Genomic DNA, 20,903 nt, shown 5'->3' on the forward strand with positions numbered 1-20,903 from the left:
CTATAGACTAAGACTGCTGCTACTTTGAAACCTTAGAGAAATTGACACTGAAAATGGTTTTCTCCATTTTTATCAGTTTAACCTCATACATTGACAGTACTTTGCATACAGGAAAGCCTGTGATGTTGACCTTTCAGTCAGATGAGTTTATTCCAACATTCTGGATATTTACTGAGCGGAGGGGGAGAAGCATTTTTTGAAAAGTGATCGTAAAAGCAGAAATTTTCAAGCAGGCTTGTTTCAGATGCTATACCTGTCCCTACTTTGCCACTATTAAAAATGACTATTTCAAGTTAATAGGTGTCCCTTTCACGTTGGAGATTATATATACCAAAGAATTATGCAAGAACATGCAGATGAGAGACAAAAAACATCATAGGACCAGTAGAAATAAATATATACCAAGAGATGCATGCGTTTTACAAATGAAAAGTCAGAAAATTAACATCCCTGTGGATTTTCAGTTAGTAAATACAACTGAAGTTCTCGCACCCTTAAAAAAGGAATATTCAAAGTGCATTACCCCTAGAGGGTTGAGTTCAGTACTGCTGTGTGAGAGAACCAGACCTGGTCTCTTGTTCACTAGATCAGCAAAAGACTGGGTGGGAGGCAGAAATTGTTCTCCTTCACTTAGGATAGTAAGGTAGAGTTCCTTGCATAACTCTTCTGAATTATTATCGAAATGGGAAGGATATTAGAAGATAATACAACAGGCTGTATATAGTCACCTTCAATTAGGTATCCATTGCCATGGAGAGAAGCAGGCCAGGGGCATCAACCACGTTTGACAATAGAACCTTTCATTCTTGAATATGGGGTGTAGCTATTTGGATAGACATTGACAAATTCCACACAAAGCCCTGTCCAGCTTCTCGTGGGCCTTCAGAATTGAGAGAAGTGGGGGAGCAAATAGATGGAAAGATTTTCAGATCTTTCAAGAGCATCATGAAGGTCCATCTGAGGAACTAGGGGTGATCTGGGATGGGGGGGAAGAAGGGAGAAATGATCTTCAATGATGAGGACAACATAAAAGAACATATCTCAGCCAGCTGAATTTAAGGAAAGAGGATTGTTCTGACAAGATGGTCATAAAAGTCTAACCCTAATAATCTTGCCTGGGAATACTTTAAATGTAATCTGTATAAAGGCAGAGTCGTCTTCTAATATTTTTGTAACTTAAAATGAAGCTTATTTATTTGTTTGGTTTATAAAAAACATGTATTATTGTATATAGAGTTCTAAATGGATTAATTACTGTAAGTTTCCTTATGCTGTTTTACAGTGATGTCATAGCTATGTTTTGTTCTGTCATCCCAGTCACCTTGGATGTAAAATCTGCAGTGTAGTTCCCTTCTCAACAGACACAGTTTTGGTTCTGATTACCTTTATAGTCGCATTGTGTCTGAACTTTTTGTACAACATTAATTCCTGAAAGGACCCTTTTGTGCACTGAGAGTCTCTATAATGATTTGAACTACCTGAAGCTCTTTGGCTGTAACATTATACTTAACCAAATAATTCACCTTCAGATGCACAGATTATTTCATGTAGAAGATAAAAAAAAGTAATCTTGGAAGAAAAATTGATACACAGCCCTAATTCTAGTAGCACTGTGTCATTGTACCGCTGTGTTCAAGTGCTGATAACTCAGCTTTAAAATGAAAAAATACATTTTTGGTGTGATATCTACATCTGAGAGCAGTTTTTAATAACTTTAACAACCAACCACATTTAATATAAATTCTCCAGTTTAAAACACCCATGACTCTTTAGCCAATACAGTTGCTAAAGTGGCTAAATATTTCCACCTTTTCAAAAGATCTTTTTTGGCATGGAATATCCGAAGCTCTGGTCACTTAATGTTGGGGAAATAAAGTTTTACAACCATGTCAGGGTAGCTTTAATTCAATGGATGCTCCTGATCACATCTACTTTCATGATAGTATTCTCAATCTGAGCAAGACTGTAGAAACACAACTTCACTTTGATGTCTTTGGTCTCATCCAAATTGTTCATAACATAACTTGGGTTGTGGTGTCATAAATTCTCATATGCAAAGCAGATTTTTAGATCCTGCCAGAGATCATTGATCTGCCTCCGGAAAGAAATGGTGGCCTTGACTCACTAGGTGGTACTTTATTATTGAACAAATGCTCTAACTTTAGTAGGCATGTCACTATTGAAAATACCTTTGAGATGGATGTTAAAAGGCTCTGAGCTGGGTGTTTTTATGCTAATTAAGATATTGTGTCACACTTGGTACAGGTAGAAACGTTCTGGTGACCTATCAAAATTCCAACTCTGGCACTTGCATTCTAGCCTAAAATAAATTGCCTCCTGTTTCCATTGAGTTTGCGATAATCAACTTCCTGATAATATCAAATGTGTGGTGCATATCTCTTCTCTCACCTTCTGACAACCTTCAGTGAGGTGTCTGCCTATTAGTGTAATCTATGTTAATAGAGGAAAAATAAAGTAAAACACTCTGAGAAAAGATGACACTCTATTTTGAGCTAAATAGCAGCAGTGAATGTGTATTACAAAGTGGCAATGAGGAGAGGAAGTCTGTGGACTATTTTTAAAATTTACACTGTGCTGGTGACATAACTGTACTGCTAGGCTTTTTTTGTGAGAACTCATTGTTACAAAAATACAATAAACATTTTATTTTTCCCCTTAATGTAGTAGCAATACCAACTCTCAATACAAGTGACCAAATGAGAAGTATACTAGAATCATAGAATATTAGGGTTGGAAGAGACCTCAGGAGGTCATCTAGTCCAATTCCCTGCTCAAAGCAGGACCAACACCAACTAAATCATCCCAGCCAGGGCTTTGTCAAGCCTGACCTTAGAAACCTCTAAAGATGGAGATTCCACCACCTCCCTAGGTAACCCATTCCAGTAAAGGAGGGAGAGTTCTCAAACACCATTCCTGTAATTGAACTCTGCCTTAAATCAGTCACATGACATGCTTTGATTTTACTAACAAATGTTTTATAAAATCAATAACATAATTTATGTATTGGTAGCCAAAGCTTGATACAATAACCAAGATTTGAAAAAAAGATGCCTAAAATTAGGCTCTGAAATTTGTATTTGGGCACTTAAATAAGTCCCATGATTTTCAAAAGTGCTGAACATTCAGCGACTCCCATTGGCTTCTGGGGAAGCTGTTGAGTGCTTGGCACTATAGAAAATCAGGCCAGCTATTTTGGTGCCGAAATATGGATTTACAGCCTAAGTTTAGACGTACAGGCTTCTTTTAATCTTGGCCTATGTTAATGGAGGCGATAGAAAACTGAGAAAAACAAAACTTCTTGATTTCAGACATGGACTCAATCTTGAAAACACAAGAAACTATGTGAAGTGAAATTGTGCGTACAGTTATAACGAAGGAAATAGTGACTTTGGGAGGAAATGACTAAGTTACATCATTTAGAAATTTTTGCTATGCAGCATCATTTTCAAGGATTTCATGACAGTATTTAACTTTCCAATTTTATGGGGAGCAGTGTTAAGATCTTATCAGAGATTTGCAGTGCAAAATCTGATAGTTTTTGGAAATTAAACATTTTGAAATCTTAGCAGCAGCCTCCATCTTAAACATTTGACCTGCTGATGGCCTACCAACATCCCAGAATTTTGAATCTCAGTATTTGTATGTCATCCTAACAGATCTCCAGAAGAGGGTGTGTTTTGGAACAAAAATGGATAAAGTTACACTGGATTTTGGACTGAATATTGTCCAGAATTTGGTTTTTAAAACAAATTGTAATATTTTTCAGCTACTTCAGAGTTACAAATGCTAAACCTGCCAAAAAGAAACGTGGATTTATACAAACTGCTGGGAGGAGATGAACAGAAGTGGAATTACATTGACCTAGAAATCTAGCTTTATCATTCATTACAAGTATATTAAAAATTGCTATATTAACTGTTTTAATATATTATACCTGACAAACCATGGACTAAAGCTGCTTATACAAAACAAGGCAATTACAGCATTTTGAGGCATAGCTCATCTATGAATGAAGTCAAGTATCACAATAGCAGCTTTTGATACTACGTGTAACACTTCTTGACAGAGGCAACATCCATATTTCTTGTTGAAAATGGTTACAGAACATATTTCAAATACATTTTGTTGCTGAGCTCTTTGTGTTGTACACTTTTAAAAGCTCCTGTCACCTTAGTATATATTGCTGGTAAAAGCTGTGGAGGCGATTAATATTTTTTTTTGTCCATATGTGTTGCATGAATGACACCTGACTCCTCACATATTCCTCATATAATAACGGCAATTAATGTCTGTTATGAGTACAAGCCATGTTCTAGCTAAGAGGTGCAGGATGAAGCATGTAGTAAACCCATCTGGAGAGTTACAAATGATTATATGTAACTTAAATCAATTATTAACAAAAAATTTACAATAAATTTGTGAGGTTAAGAAGTGATTTTTCACTATTGTCCATAGTCATGGATGGGCAAGTAGATCTTATTCCAGGGCAAGTAAATTTTCATGACTACTCTACACAATTACTGGTGGACACTTTTTAGTGTGGGTGGGTTTTGTTTTTTGTTTTGTTTTGTGTGTGTTTGGTTTTTTTTAACTCTCATGTTGCTTAGAAGGTCAAATGTCTAGTGGGAGCTTTGGTACTTCATTTCACATTTGATGATAAACAGTTTGACATAGAAATCCTGTTTCTACCCTAAAGGATTACAAAGTAAATTATACCAAAAGTTGCATGTACAATCAGGGTAGTGTTTTAGTTTTTATTTAGTACTTGTCAGTAAATTTAGATACGTAATTTATAGACTTTGGGCTTAGAGTAAAATTAGTCTAATGCTTGAGTCAATTCAGTAAAGAAATTCTATATCCTAACCTTGTATGGTGCAAGGCTAAATAATCCGAGATGCTTCACTTACAGTGAAATCTATTCAACTACACTGGGATGATGAGCTGGTCCAATCTGGAAAGAAAGGAACGTGCTGACCATTTTATGTTCTTATGACGTGAGAAGTCTGGGGGTGGGATAGACACCACTGCATTTTCCGTGTGCAGAGGATGAGAAATAAATGAGCAACCAATACTTCACAATGGAATTAAAATTTTTCTTGTCATATTAATGTTTCTAAAGTTTGTTTCAGTGTACTCTCATCTATCCTATGCCAAATATAAACCCAAGGCATCTACCTGCCTTTTAAAATTCATTACATCACCGATTTAGGTCGGGTTTTTATTTGTCACATTTATTCTCTATGCGGTAACTTTGCCTCACAATATAAACAACCAACCTTAGACTACACAGAGACACTGGTTTTATGGCTCATTACAATAATTTGTCGCATACACTACTGCCTGCTAACCCTTAATTGCGCACTTCATTTTAAGTGGTCCTGAAGAAGAGTTTAGTGAAACTCAAAAGCTTGTCCCTTCCACCAACAGACATTGGTCCAATAAAAGATATTACCTCACCTACTTTGACTCTCAGGCATTCTTTGACATTTAAGAAGAGTAAAATATATATTAGCATACATTGACTATGTGTTGAGCATTGTACGAATATGAGAACATGGAGTCTCGTGAGCTTACAGTTTGTTCATAGAAACAGTAAACCAGGTCATAATAGGCACAACTACAAGAATGATATGGTGAAGAAGTTATCAAAATACCCTTCTTTGGGAGACAAAAAAAACAAAACAAATCAAGCTAGCTTTTACTGGTGGATTCTTTAGCAAGTATGTCACATTTGAAACTGTAGTTAAAGTATCTGGTTGAAGAGGAAGGCAAGAAGATGGATGACCGTATCATGGACCAGTATAAGAGCCGGCCTCTTTATCATTCCCGCAAGTAGACTCTTGCTATCTAGAGCCTTTAATATCCATGCTATAAGCAAGGAAGATGCCATAGTGCTAGGTGTCAGAGATGGATGACCCTAGTCCTAAGGAATGTAATCTAAATTTAGTTACCACAGCTGGAAACAAGACTGTGGGTACTGTGAGATGAGATTGTTCTTGGGAGAGCATTACACACTACTGATTATTAAATATGTCATGTTTACCGGTGGAGTGGGGACAGGACTAAATATAGTCAGATTCACACTGAATTGAGTAGATACTGTAGCTGAAATGGAGTTGAGGGATGTGAAACGGGGAAGAGGTCACTTGATGTGTCTTTTCCCCCTCTGCTCGCAACCGTGGCTTTAAAACTCAGGCTGCCTGTAGTGGTATTCTAAAAATGTAATACCTGGCTTTTGGGTAAGGTTTCTGATTATTTCCCTGCCCTGGAAGAGAAGTCTCAAACCATCTATAGGTTGCGTTGTTAGCTTTATGTTCACTTCCTCTAACTTTCCTGTGGCAGTTTTATGAATAAAACCTATTATCTTCATGATAAAAGTTTAAAAACAAAATAGTTAATGAGGCCAATTAAGATCAATTTACATGTATTATGCGGAATGAAATTCTGCCAATATTCTGGTTAAAGTTGAGTCCTGGAGGTTCCTTTCCCTTGAAGTAAAAGCATTCTTGTAAAATGTCTACTCTTTTTGTATGTGTATCAGTTTCTAGCTGGAAAGAAGTATTTCCAGACAAGCTTCTCAATGAGCAGAAAACAGAAGTGACTGAAATGAGTTCTAGAGCTGGGTTTCTAGATATATTATAAAAGCTAAATAACGGGCCGGCCATGTTGTCATCTGTAAACAAATGGAACTGTGCAAGATAAACTCCCATAGTACATGTTTTAAATACTTGGCTGTTACTGTTCTTGCAGTCTGCTCTTTGAGTTTTGGACTCCCAGGTACAGAGCGTTTTGGTGTAAACAAGCTCAGGACGGAGCCTGCCAGAGTGGGGTATTCTCAATTTTCATACTTTTTCCCTTATACCTGATCACAGCATTCAAATAGAGCCCATATTTAAGAATGAAAAACAGTTGACCAAGACTGCTATAAAGTAATTTAAAAGTTAAAATTTGGCTAACACTTGGCAGTTGCCACCTTAAAGAACAAAGTAAAGTGAATTGTGTCTAATCTCATCTCCTGCCCCAGCCGCCTGGTTCTGGCCACACCCCCATCTCAGGAAGTTATTCTGTACCTGCAGCCCCTCCCCCATTCAGAGACTCTCCCTCCTACCTAAATTCTAATCCTACCTATTTTCAGTTGGGTAATAAGTTAACTTTTCTCCTGCTACTTTAACTACAGTTTGCAGGCTGGCTAGTGGGGAAGGTGCTGAAGCAGTTGTGAAATCTGTGGAATATAAATTGCTAGGAAGTTGGAGGTGTGGCCAGAGCAGTGCAGGGCGGTGGGGATAAACAGCCCACTTCAGTCTCTCTCCTGGTCAGTAGCAGCTGCCAGGCTTTGAAGGTAGACGACCGTATGAAAAACAAAAATACTATTTAGTATTAACTATTTTAGTGCAAATGTATCTACACAACCTCGGTTTAAAAAATGGTGTTTTCTTTTACAGTGTTCAGTATATGGCAGATGTGTATTTATGAGACAAACTACAAAGAGTAAATAAAATGCAAATACTATGAAAGCAGTTCTGATTTGTCCAGACTTCCTAACCCTACTGTTTTTCATAAGCTTTATGGGGGTAACTTTCATAAGAGATTCTGAGGTTATGATCTTTTTATAACCAATTAACATTTTTTTTTGGTTTGCAGGTACTCCAGGGGTTACACCACCTGCTCCTGTGATCGGGCTACAGGCACCATCTACTGGCCTCCTTGGTGCACGGCCTGGTTTAATACCACTCCAGCGACCTCCAGGAATGCCACCACCTCATCTACAACGGTTTCCCTTGATGCCACCTCGGCATATGCCTCCCCATATGTTGCACAGAGGTCCACCTCCAGGACCAGGGAGCTTTGGAATGCCTCCACCACATGGAATGAAAAACCCTTTTCCACCACCTGGCCACTTTGTCAGGCCTGGTGGGATACCAGGAGTTGGAGGACCAAGTGGGCCTGAAGATAATAGAGATGGAAGGCAGTTTAGGAATGATAGGCAGACATTCACTCCTAATAGAGACCAGGAAAGGTTTGGAAGGAGGTCTTTTGGAAACCGGGTAGAAAATGAGCGTGAGCGCTATGCTAACCGCAATGATGATAGAGATCATGAGCGACTTGGTAATCGCGAAAGGAGAGAATGGGGAAGAAGAAGCCCTGAACGTGATAGACATAGAGACTTGGAGGAGAGAAATAGACGGTCCAGTGGACACCGAGACAGAGAGAGAGATTCTAGAGATAGGGAGTCTCGTAGAGACAAGGAAGAAAATCGAGGAAAGGAAAAACCTGAGCTGACAGACAGGGCAGATGGTGACAAAAACCATGAATCTCATAGTGGCAAAGTGGAAAATGCAGACATTGTTTCAGAACTTAATAAAGGGGAGTCTGAACCTACAGGTATAAAACCTGATGAAGAGTTAACATCTGAGGCTACCTCATCTGTTGAGCAAGCCGAAAAGGATACCGGCTCAGTTGTAGAGGCTCCTCGCTAGAGACTGGAATTTATCAAAAACGTGACAGTGACATTTAATGGAGTGTAGAGCTTTAGAGTTGTACAGTACTGCTGTATTATATTTGCTTCTGCTATACCACAGCCCCTCAGTAGTTTGTGGGGAATTGTAAGCAATTTGATTGCTTCCCTTCTATTTAAAATAGCGTCAACATAACACAAAATACTGAAGATATGAATATTACCCATTTTTGCTGTAACTTTTTTAAAGTTTTGACTTTAAAAAGTTTACCAATCAGAAGTAGAAGTGCTTTCTATTTTTTTTTTTTTTTAATTTAAGAAAAGGTAACGGTGAAAGCTCCTCAAAACAATAGGGATGTGTTTTTAATAAACTCTATTTTCGTAACAAACTTTAACGTGTGCTATTCTTCCTACACTGCACTGAAGTGGAAAAGGATTGTTCAACATCTTAAAGTTTGAACTGTTAATGCTGTACTGGAGTCTAAATTAGACTGTTTTGTTTATAATTGTTAAAAAGAAATACATCTGTTTGTGTAGCTATTCACAAAAGCAAATTTTTATTTGTAATAGTTATTTTGATTTTTAGATTGCTGCATTTTAATGATCTACTTGACCATACTAGGTAAAGGTTAGTGGTTTTAAAATGTTATTTGAAGAGGTAATTGTTTAAGTGTTTTGCAATGCAATCAAGGTTTTATTTTTTCTCCAATTGGTTCTATAATAAATGTTGCCCTAATTAACCTTTAAAAATACTTACTGACAAAGCAGACCACTTCAGAAAGTCTGCTCTGCTTGTAATGTTATATTAAGATTGTGTGTGGTGGGCTGGGGAAGCACCAGTTCAGCATCTTTTGTACTTGTAATTCATTAATGCTTTTTGGAAAGGGGGGTGGGAGAGAAATCAGAGACACCAAATCACCAATTTAAAATGCTAACCTATTTTTTTTAAGTGGGGATGGGAAGTGGTGGTGGGGATATTCAAGGATTTTTTTAAAATGCTGTCTGTTCCTTCACACAAGTCTAGCCAATTACTGTTGTTTGTTTATATTAAAATTGCCTATCTCCTGTACTCTAGCAAGAGGTAGGCTTAAACTTTTTGCCCATGTGGTGGTGTAACTATCAAACTACCCATTCCTGTATTTGTGGAAGTTTAACTGTTCTTTCTCCATCTGACAAATTATTTTTTGTAAAATAAACTACAACAGGGCAAGTACTAATTCTAATAGCCCTTCTGCTGCAAACAGTTTAGAGGCTGCCAACAGTAATCTGAACCAAATCCCAAAGAATTCTGCATCTGGAAGCTCTTTCTCCTTGATTACCCCGTGCACAAAAAAATGAGGCTTATGTTACAAAGAGGTTCATCTGAAGCCTGTTACAGTATAAAATGTAGTGGAAAAAATTGTATGACTTGTCCATGTTCAAATGTTTTTTTCCCCTGGGGGTAGATGTGCTCTGCATTTTAAAGTTGATTTTTCTTAAGTGAAGGGCAGCTGCTTTCTTACATCAATACTTTTTCATAGCTGGGATTTTTTGGGAGGGAGGTAACAGTAGGGGGAGGATTGGGAGGGGAAGAGGACATATATTTTTGTTCTTGCAATAGCAGAATAAAGAGAAAAAAACTGTTTACATACTTGCAGTGAACTCAAATTCCATGTGTTAAAATTTGTGTATCTAATGTTTGTTCTGTGGTGGGCCACTGGACTGCACCTTTTTTTAATATATAACAGGTATTTGTCCAAGTTTAAAACTGTCTTAGTAACAACTCAATTCTATAAGGGAGGGAGGTCTTCTGATAAAATGTATCTACTCAAAGCCATGGAAACAAGCATTTATGTACTATAGGTTACATGAGTCACCTACACTTCCACCATCTCCATTTAGAAATCAGATTTTCAGTCAACTTCTTAAATGGTTTGCAATGCCATTTTTTAATGCCCTGTATGCAATCTTTTTTACATACTAAAGGTAAATATGGTTTGTGTGGCACTAACATAGTGCCTAGTTGGGGCTAGCCTACTTTCATTAATATTTGTTTCCAGTTTTCAGCTAACCTTTGAATTCCCCCTGAGGATGCATGTAAGGTTACACTTAAATCTGTGCAACCAGGCATTGCTGAGAAGGTGCTGAACTTTTTCTTTTCATGAACTCAAGCAACTGGAAAGGAGTATTTTGATTGTAAATGGAACCTGTGCCTACTAGTCCTCCCTTTCCATATATACTATTCTGTTTGGTCACTTCACCTGAATATTTAATTATAGTGTAGAATTTTGTTTTGAAAGTAAATATCTGGCCCAGTACAAGGCAGTTACTCTATAACAAGTAGGATAGCCTGTAGTGAGATGTGCTGGGCAAATTTCCCTGCTACCATGGATCAATCCACATCTGCAACACTACAATGCCTAATACAGAGTTAGCTTTTTTAGTAAGCCAACTTCAGTTATTTTTACAATGTAGACAAAGAATATCTTCTCCCCTCCTGAAGTAAAATCAAACTTGCTTTTAAAGGAAAGGGTTATTAGGGAAGATAGCAGTATTGGTACACACCTTAGTTCAAAGGTTCAGCCTCCAGTGGTTGAGTAATGCTAAAACCCTGAAACATCCACTCGTCAGTACTGCTGGCATAGACAAGGCACTATGTAGAGTAACAGAATGGTAGGGTTGTGTGAAGCTTGTACATGATTATTTGCCCCCTCTAATCCATGACAGCATATGTTTTCTACAGTTTTGTTGCTATTCAAAGAACCATTCTGTTTGTAATTGATTACATGGGAATCTAGGGGCTAGAAGTGCCACCAACTACTTCTACAGCTCATGTATTTAAAATAGAGGAATGTTAAGATTTAAATTGAGACAAACAATTGTATTTAAAGAGTAGTATATACCAGGAATTACTGGGCCCTTGAAATGCCTAGTTGCTATAATATACTGTATATAGCAAAGTAAATCACTACCTAGGGAAGAAAAACCTTACATGAATTTCAGGTGCTATAGGCACCATCCATATGCTTAAGTGCTGCATTGCCATTTTACCAAAATGACCTGGGCCAAGCCAGCTGGGTTGGTAATAAGTGAATGATCTTCCCAAGCCATTTCAGCTAGTCAACCAAATTAGTTCAAGAGGTATGATACACTTTTAGCAAATGCATTATCTTATGGATAAAGATCCATAAGACTAGTGCTGCATAATACTACACTGCTAAGCAGGTAAGGCTGCCAGCATAGATGATTGCCCTTGTTCTCACTACCACCTCTGTAACTGAAGTAGCAACATAAAGCCCCTCCCTGTGCTAGGATAGCATTATGTTTGTTTTACTTTACTTCCCTCCTACCCTAAAATGCTGCATAGCTACAGCTTGGGGGAGAAAGAAATTTTCTACTGAAGTTATATTCTTTCCAGGTTTGATACTTAAGCCAACTCCTTCAAGTTTTGAGCAACTGTGTGGTCCCTTAAATCAGAGGCAGGGTTAAGTTTTACCCTTAAACTGTCAGAATTGAACATGTTGTATGGCAATTTTAATCAGTTTAGTATTGCTACAAGTGAATAGTCAGAAAGGTGTGCCCAGCATTTGGTTCAATAATACTGCCTTTCAGAGGGGAGGCTGCAATTTTTTTTTTTTAAAAGATTGGAGTAGTAAGACAGTTTTGTTCAGATATTTCATTGAGATTTAGTGTTCTGGTCTTCCAGAATGGAATAGAGAAGTGAATCCACATAGGGAACCCTATTTACATGATCAATGGTGCTAGGGGTTGAAAGAATGACTTCCAGTGCAGCTGTTACCCTGGTGTATAACCATGTCCCTTCATTATAGAAGGTAATACTAACAGTAAAACCATGTTCTAGGCCTTAAGGAACTGGTGCACTTAAGGTTTCAGGAACTGGAAACCACTGCATACATGCAAGTTGCTGTTGACCCTATCCATCTTTAAGGGTGTTTTTTTAATCATACAGAGATTACTTTAGAATAGATTAACAGAAAACTACATATTTCCATCAACATTTTAATTGCAGTACACATACAAAATTAAGTCATTTATACTGTTCTAGCCAATACATACTGAAAATAGCAGTAAGATTAAAGAAAGCTTTTGCCAGAACAATGTACATTGCTATATAGCCTACTTATCATTTGCACTTTAAGTGCTTCTAAGTAGTCAATATTTAGAGTTTAGCTATTCCAACAACACCACAAGCCAGACGACTACCAGCATTGCCAGTTTTTAAACTCTCATCGTTTCCTCCTTTACCCAAGTCATCTTCTTTCTCGTGGACCTAAAGGGGAAAAAATGGATTAAGAATTAACCCCATGTTAAATGGCAAGATATTAACATTTCAACCTTTAGCCATGCGGCTTAAGTGATTAAATGGCAGTACTCCCTCTGAATTCTAGTTCACATCACCAAAACCAGTTAAGCTTTTGCCATCTAGTTTAATATACTGAGGAAAGATCTACTTCACTCATGTTGCTGGAAACAGTGTCTTAGAAGTTAAGCACTTCCAGATAAGAGTTTGATTAGAGTGAGCAAGGTTCAAATAATTCTGTGCTGAATATTAAAGTGCACCTAACTTGACACTCATGCTGAGTAATTATGAGCATAGTATTGCCTTAAGTTTAGATTGGCCATAAGAGTAAACTCCAGTTCAGTTCTTATTTGCAAGCTGAAGTGCCCATCAAGTTAAAATCCAAATTTAGAAATACAAGCCTTAAAATCTTGGCACCATTACCCAAAATGGGAGTGTTAAGCTATTTAAGATTCAAATTCATCCCTGTAACGGGGACCCAAGCCAACAGGAAGATTTCAATAGCAAGTAGTAGGTTAAAGCATTCATAGCTAGTACCTGTGCTGTAAACCTAATGGATGGCACAAGTCATTTCTCTGCTTGGTCAAACACTGATGCAGGCCAATAAGAGCAGTAGTGATTTTATAGCACATTCACAATCCAGTGATGCTACTGCATCACACCAGTTACCTTGCATAGTATACCTCCTGAACAAGAAAATTGCATTAAAGTACAGTAGTCTACAATAGAGATCCAGAGTCAGTGTTATGGCACTAATTAAGTTGCTGCTAACAGAGTTAGCAGTTTTACTATTAAGTCACTTTATAGACCCTTGTTGCTAGAGTGCCTCTTGTCAAATCCTTCACTGAATCAGATTACCTGTAGTCAAACTAGTTACCTGAAAGCCACACCTAAATACTAGAGGAAGCAAAGCAAAGACACCAGATCCAGTTTCCTCTAGCCAACTGTCTTTAGTATCTCACCCACTGAATGAGACTTGGCAGGAGAGAGTTAGAAAGAAGCAAAAATTAAGTGAAGGGAGTGATTGAGTTTCAGAATCTAGCCTGCCAGAAGCCAGGAAGACACTTGCAGAAATCAAGTAGTTGGAGTCAACTGCGTGACAAGTCGCACCAATCAATCATTAAATGCTTTAGGTGACAGCAGAACTCCATGTATGTAGCTCAAGGTCTCCAACATGTTCAGCTTCTCCCCACCTCTTCCTTTAAGGTGGATCAAGATTTTCCAGTCCTTTGATGTGCAAGTAGCTTTTAACCTTCCATGTTGAGACTGGTATCTTCTCCCCTCACACATAAAAGCCTTCATTATGCAACTCGTACATCAAGTTGGCCATGACTCATTTAAAATGATACTTCAAGTTTTGGAGCTACAGTTCATGCAAGAGAACAACTGCACATGTTTTAAAGTCATCCTTCAACATGACTTACACACAGCTACAGCTGCTTGTTAGGTGTGTTCACACTCAAATTCTGCAAAGCTTCAGATAATTTCATTAAACAAAAATACAATAATCTGCAGTCTGAAGTCATGACACTGTCCCTGTTTTTAGATTCTTGCTGGCAAAAGCAGAATTGTTGCAGTAGTAATCTATAGAGAAGACAGATTCTGAAACCCCAGAAATTTGTTTGAATTGAAGAATTAATTAGTTTAAGGTACCCAGAAATGCTAGTGTTGACATTTAGCTTGTCTTTAGACACCCAATTTCAATTAATAGTTCAGTTAATACTACAGGGTCTATTTACAAACTGTGACTGATTCAGTTTATTTGGTTCAGATTTTTCAGTCAAAGAATGGTAGATTCTGTAGTACAGGTACACTGTACTAGATTTCAGTCTCAAGACTTTAATACAGATACTAGTCAGCTGATACTTACCACCATGGTGCGTCCAATAATGGACTGCGATCCCGTAAGAGAAATTAAAGAATCTTTAATACACACTTCCGCCACACCTTCTTTATTAGCAATCACATTGCCAAGATCGCCAACATGCCTAGAATGCACAGAAATAGAAGTCATTTGAGTCTTGAGACATTAAGTCTGAATCATTTGCCAGTAGAAAAGGTATTAGCTTCTCCATGTAGTGAGCAACATGGTGTTAGATTCCTGTTTTCTTGTTTAATGCAAGTGACAACAACTTTTGTACCAGGTTTTGAACTGAAGTATGAGTAAAACATGCCACCTAACCCCACCTTCTCCCCAACTTAAGTCCTCACACTATTTAAAAGAATCAGATATTGAAGGATAAGGGAAATCTGCCAACATGTTTAACTTCAGTCCCAGGCAGAGCTCTGGAGACCACAAAGTATAGCTACTATTTTGAACTAGGACAGGTGGCAGTCCAGCCTACAAAATCTTTTCAAAATGCATCAAAACTCACCAGCTGGTAAAGTTGATCTGCCCACACTTACCATACTGTAACATTTACTATGTACTCAAATGTTATTAATCTTAAGTAGGCAGAACTGTAAACTGGCTTACGGACAAGGGCATAAGTAGCCACACTTTTAAAGCTTTTGATACAGTACCACAATATTTGCTGTGAACAGCTATTTGAATCAAAGTAAGCTGCCAGCTGAGAGGAAAAAAAATTAGTAGGTACCTCAATGATCTGGAGTATAAAAATTCATGACCATTTGCGCTATTCTATTCTTAGGAGAAGTGCCCTTATTTGGCATTTTCCAGGGCTCTACCCTACTGTGGAACATTCTCCCCAGCTTGTGTTTCCCATTATTATCTGATTCTCAACAACTGGGACATGCATTCATCAAGGCGGGGGCGGGGCAGAAAGGACAGGTTAGATTTGCTTTTGTTCTTTAAAATCCAGGATTTTCTAGAAGAAATACTCTTGGTGAATTTATGTACATTACTCATTTAAATTATACCCAATGTCCAAATCAATTTGAGATTGTTAGTGTTTGGCTGTATATTGCTTGTACTAGCATCATTGCCTGTACTATTTCTTTTCTGACATCTGTATTTTATGAATTGCAAAATAAACTATAGGCAAGACACCAAGACTTTGTGCTTGCTCTAGTTACCCAGGAATTTGAAAATCTGGAAGTCCACACTGAGATATAATTTGGAGACAGATGAATCACTACTGACTAGTTGTTAGTCTAGTCTGGTATTCTGACAGCAGCCAATATCAGAAGCTTTTAGAGAGAATGCTTAAGTCAATCATTTCTCCCCCCCAATGCTTTTTGCTGAATCCTCTAGAGTTTTAGTTTAGAGGCATACAATTTTCCTTTAAAATTGCTATGCTAGTTTTCCCCCAAAACATCTAGAAAGTTTTTAAATGGTCCTTGAAAGAAAAAAATCCACTGTTAACTTGATACTGAAGGAAGGCTCAGAAGTCTAGTTCTTCAGACTCCTATTTTGTAATCTTTTTCCAAAGATGCTTACAAAACTGACTACATAAGCAATAAAAGTTTATGCAGGCCATTACAGTCAACACTTAAATGCTGAAGTTAATCACACTCACTTCTACTAGAACTCCTGTTTACTAGGAGTATGGGGCATTCCCCAACTCCCATAATAGCCGGATATTGCAGTTTCCAATCTACAACTGGACTGCAGTGGCTGAAGACTGAGGAAGGCCAATGGCAGAGGGTGAACTTTACACCAGTTTCAGAGGGACAGTTGGTGATGGCGCAACTGGTGTTGAGACCAGCCTCTCTAGCAGAGATCCATAGAATGCAAAAAAAGTTAAACACTGATGCTCACCGCTCGTTATCCTGTGGTCCACCATGGTTTTTGCCATTAGGATTGAAGTGAGCACCTGCACTGGTACATCCTGTAACAAGTTACAGTCTTCAGTACAAAGTTACTGCATAACTGAGTATTCTTTCTGATCCATAAATGTACCTGTTTCCCCAGCAAGATGCCTTATATAAGTTTAATACAACTCAGTAGCTATTTCCTGTAAGAATAATGTGACACTTTCCACCCAAAGATGGATAAATGACTGTTGCCCTAAACACCCACTAGAGTTTATTCAGAAGAGATGCTTCTTTGAGAACTTCCAGAGCTCTTTATCCATGGTATGTTAGAGTATGGTCAGGACAAGCTTCCTCAGATTGACTCACTGGAGATTTAACCTTCCATATCTACATGGGGCAATCTTAGCTTCAGCTGAAAATGATACTTTGAAAGTCTATCCACCCAGTAGTGGGCGCAGACCAGATAAACATTATCCAAATTTGAGCTAGCTGATCTCATGTTCCATTCCATTGCCCAACTGCTTTCAGATTTAAAGCTACTGTGTTAGAATATCGGTAGCTCAGATGCAGCGGTTATATACCATCAGTTTCTTGAAGTGAGATACTGCTATTAGCAACTAGTGGACAGACCCTCATTTTATATTGCTTGCCTTTTATTTCAGTACCCAGAAACTGAATTTACACAGGAGTTTGATTCCAGTAGGAGTATCACTACAGTAGTTTTATAGGACCACAAGACATGGTATTAAGGACAATCATGTCCAGTAAAATAAACTTAAAAGGTGTCAGAATACAGTTTAGCTATAGCAAGAGAGCCCAGACAAGAACCCTACCATTTGTGTTATCTCCAAATTCATGAACGTGGAAGCCATGTTTTCCTTCAGTCAAACCTGTAATACTTCCTGAGAGCGTTACTGGTCCATTACCCTTCAAATGGAAAAAGAAAGTTATTTCTCTGTTAGTCTATAACAACTAGTTGAGGACTTGTAGAGTTTTAAGGCAGCAGATAAAACTGCAACAGAGGCTTTCTAATGAATGGAGAGATTACACCTTGCAGTCCCATAGTTTGTACAGCACTTTGTAGTTGTGAACAACTGATGCAGTAGTTATGACAACTGACTTCATGAAATATAGTCAGTCCATCCAGCAATAGCGAAGACTTATTGATTCAAGCCTCAAATGAAGATATAAAGCAGTCTTTTGACCTGACCTCTTACGTAAAGTAGGAAAATTGGTTTCTGTATTATAATTCCAAAACAATCGCTGTTCAAGAAAAATATTGATCCCAACAAGGTAACTTAAGACCCTTGTCAAGAGCTATGTGCCTTTTCAAGGGCGTGTATACACTTCACCTTAAAAATACCCTGTTTTCATGCTTTAAACTCTGCAGCTTGCAGTATAAATATGGTGATTTTCCTTTATGTTTAGTCTGGAAGTAATCTTAATTAGCCTAATTTTTTTCTGGAAATTTATGTAAAGGATATTTTAACCTCTGGATCATCTCCTCTGTTTTCAGCCCTCTTAGGTAGGCAGTTTAGTAATTTCTATCTGCAGAATTTCCATGTAGGTGCTACTTTTGATAATTATGATTGAAGACAAGAGTTTAAGCAGTATGCTGTACAAGAAAGGTTTTCCATGGTACTGAATACTGCTTAACTGCTTTAAACCTGCACAACACTTTCAAAAAGATGAGCCTGGGAGTTTAAAATCACTACTTTGCTAAACTAAAAATCATGGACTAAACAGAGACACCAGATAAGCACCTCCCCCCACCCCTTTTTCCCATGACTGTGCAGGCATTGCAGGCTACTCTACCTTGAACGGTCCCTTACAACAGAGCTTCTTAAGCTATTTCGCCCCCCCCCCCTTCCCCATGTGCACGCAGATCAGTAGCTGATGGCTCACAGACCGGCACCGGTCTACAGACCACCACTTTGAGTAGCACTGCCTTACAATATGTGCTCACTATTTATGCTAATCAATCTGTTCCACCTTGCATTTTGCTGTCACCCTTCCCACACCTGCAGAAGAGCTGTGTGGCTCAAAAGCTTCTCTCTTACCAACAGCAGTTGGGCCAAAGATATTACCCCACCCGCCTTACCTCTTTAGTTTAATAGGTCAGTTATAAAACTACGTTTCCCATGCACTGTTTTTAGTGGCTCTGTTTACCAGGAACCATTGTTATGCACATTACTATTTGAGTAACACTTAGGGGTCAAGTAAGGAGCACTAGCACACACAAGTCTTGCCAAGTACTGGTTGCGCTGAGCAAGATGATCTCAGAGCAACACTGGCTCGGCAAGGTGTCATGGCTGCCCTGCCCCTCATTTAGGGCAGTGCCAACGGCATCGTGCCAGCACAGACACAGTAGTGGGGGTATCAGTGCCCAACTGCAGAGAAGACTCAAAGCAAAGTTATTCCCAGTTTTCCATACTATTACATAGTTCAGCCCAAAAGACACTTCACATCCAGAGTGACTAAGGCTATGTCTACACAGCCACTTTCAGTGCTAAAACTTTAATCATTCAGGGGCGTGAAAAGACACACCCCCCAGCAACAAGTTTTAGTGCTGAAAAGCACCAGTATAGACAGCGCTTTATTGCCAGGAGCCACACTCCCGGGGATAAAGCTACTGCCTCTCATTCAGGGTGGGTTTTTTTTTATTATTCCTGGGAGAGCTTTCCCGCAGCGATAAAGCATGTCTGCACTGCCCACATCACAGTACAACCACACTGTAACGTGGGCAGTGCAGACGTACATTAAATGGTCTACAACTGGTGTAATAACTAGTTCAGGAAACAGCCTTTCAGCAGGTTTAGGAACTTGAAGCTTACGTTCAACTGCTTTTTGCCACAAATATGGAGGTAGACAAACTGAATACGATTCAGTCAGTCCTCCCAATACTGTCCCCTATGCACTGGTGGCTTTGCGAAGTCTTCCAGAACGCACAAAGGTGAGCGCAACCTAGATTTAGGCAAGTGCGACGGAGAACACGGGCAGAACTTGAACCGGGTTAGCAGAGCCAACGTAGTCACACTGAAGCACTTGCGCTTTAGCCCGTGCAGTCACAAGTGGTTCAATTCTCTAGCGCAGAGAAGCCCTTCAGCTCTGTCCCCGCTGATCCCGAGTGGCGGGAGACTGGCTCCTGAACGCCATTTCAAGCGGTAACAGGGGCCGCGGTGGAGGTGGCGCTTCAGCAACCGGACTCCCAGGGCGTCCTTCCCTACTCCCCAGGCGGCGAAGCTGCTCAGAGACAGCTCTCAAAAATCAAATCTTGGACGCCATTAAAAGGAGGCGGGGAGGGGAAGAGCTCGTACTGTGGAGCAGCCCTTCCATGCCGCCGCCCTGGGGCGCCAACGCCTGCCGAGCCACCGCGCACTGACCTCTGTAGCCGCGCAGTCTCCTCTTCCGAGCACTGCCGGTTGCATCAGAGCGGGCAGCGGCTGGCCGCGGGCCAGCGCCCCGTTCCCGCCGGGGCAGCGGCGCCTATTCCGGCCCGGCCCGCCCCGGAGAAACCCCGCGCGGCTCGCTCCGCCCGCAGTGACTCAGCACTTCCCGCCCGCCCCGAGCCGCGCAGAGCCCCCGCGCGCTGCCCAGGGCTCACCCCGGCGGCACCCCGCAGCCTTCTCCTCCCCCCGCCCCCCGGGATGACGCAAGCCCGCCCCGGGCCGCGGACAGCCCCCCTCCCCCGTGCCCGACCTGCTGCTCGAAGTAGATGACGCCCTTCACGGGCTCCTTCACAGGGCCTTTCACGGGGTCCTTCACGGGGTCCTCCCCCTTCAGCACGCACACGGCCTTCACCGTCGCCATGGCCCCGCTGCTCAACCGCGCTGCCAGGGACCGACGACCAGCACCACAGCCAGCGCCTAAGTCCCCACCCGCCCCCCTGCCGCGCCACTTATAGCAGCCCCACCACGCCGCCTAGCCAATCACAACGCTCGCCTGCGCAGCTCTGCCCGCCTCGGGAGAGGCTCAGCCAATCCAGGCGGCAGAATCCACTACCCGAACCCACCAATCGGGAGAGGGAGCGCTGTCGCCCGCCCCATTCTTAATCAAGGGGCAGCCGCCCGTCACTCTGCGGCCGCCTTTCTAGGTGAAGGCTGAAGGGTGCAGGGAGGCCGGGGGGGCATGACAGACGGAGTATAAGAGACCAATGTGGAAGCAGGGTTGAGGGCTAAGGGGGCATGTACCTCTAGGTAATCCAGCCTCAGTCCTGCGCTCAGGGAGATTAGTGGCTAGATTCTCCAGGCAACTCCCATCTTTTCATGTATTTATGCCTGCTCCTGTATTTTCCACTCCATGCATCTGATGAAGTGGGTTCTAGCCCATGAAAGCTTATGCCAAATAAATCTGTTAGTCTCTAAGGTGCCACAAGGACTCCTTGTTGTTTTTACCTCAGTGTGTGTCCCT

At 40.2% G+C, this 20,903-nt stretch overlaps 2 protein-coding genes across 3 annotated transcripts in view; one reads left to right on the plus strand and one right to left on the minus strand.

Moving 5' to 3' along the window:
- Positions 1–10,158, plus strand: part of SCAF4 (SR-related CTD associated factor 4) — a 68,205-nt gene extending 58,047 nt beyond the window's left edge. For both annotated transcript variants that reach the window (XM_084623926.1, XM_084623927.1), the window contains exon 20: positions 7,663–10,158. In XM_084623926.1, coding sequence (XP_084480052.1) covers positions 7,663–8,498 — 836 coding nt within the window. In that variant the 3' untranslated portion in view covers positions 8,499–10,158. The remainder of the gene's footprint in view (positions 1–7,662) is intronic.
- A 2,303-nt stretch (positions 10,159–12,461) lies between these two features.
- SOD1 (superoxide dismutase 1) lies at positions 12,462–20,377 on the minus strand. Its single transcript, XM_084623944.1, has 5 exons — positions 20,193–20,377; positions 17,327–17,420; positions 16,498–16,567; positions 14,647–14,764; positions 12,462–12,746 (listed from the first exon to the last, which is right to left on the minus strand). Exons 1-5 carry the CDS (start codon positions 20,301–20,303, stop codon positions 12,636–12,638), a joined length of 504 nt encoding a protein of 167 aa, XP_084480070.1. The 5' UTR covers positions 20,304–20,377; the 3' UTR covers positions 12,462–12,635.
- Between the last annotated feature and the right edge of the window lie 526 nt (positions 20,378–20,903).

The sequence above is a fragment of the Lepidochelys olivacea genome (assembly GCF_965140295.1).
Source record: "Lepidochelys olivacea isolate rLepOli2 genome assembly, chromosome: 1".
Taxonomy (NCBI): Eukaryota; Metazoa; Chordata; order Testudines; family Cheloniidae; genus Lepidochelys; species Lepidochelys olivacea.

Coding starts and splice junctions, on each gene's coding strand:
- SOD1 (XM_084623944.1), bottom strand. CDS start 20,303: ATGGCGACGGTGAAGGCCGTGTGCGTGCTGAAGGGGGAGGACCCCGTG. Junction 17,421..20,192: donor TCATCTACTTCGAGCAGCAG/GTCGGGCACGGG, acceptor TTCCATTTGAAG/GGTAATGGACCAGTAACGCT. Junction 12,747..14,646: donor TTATTGGACGCACCATGGTG/GTAAGTATCAGC, acceptor TTTCCCCTTTAG/GTCCACGAGAAAGAAGATGA.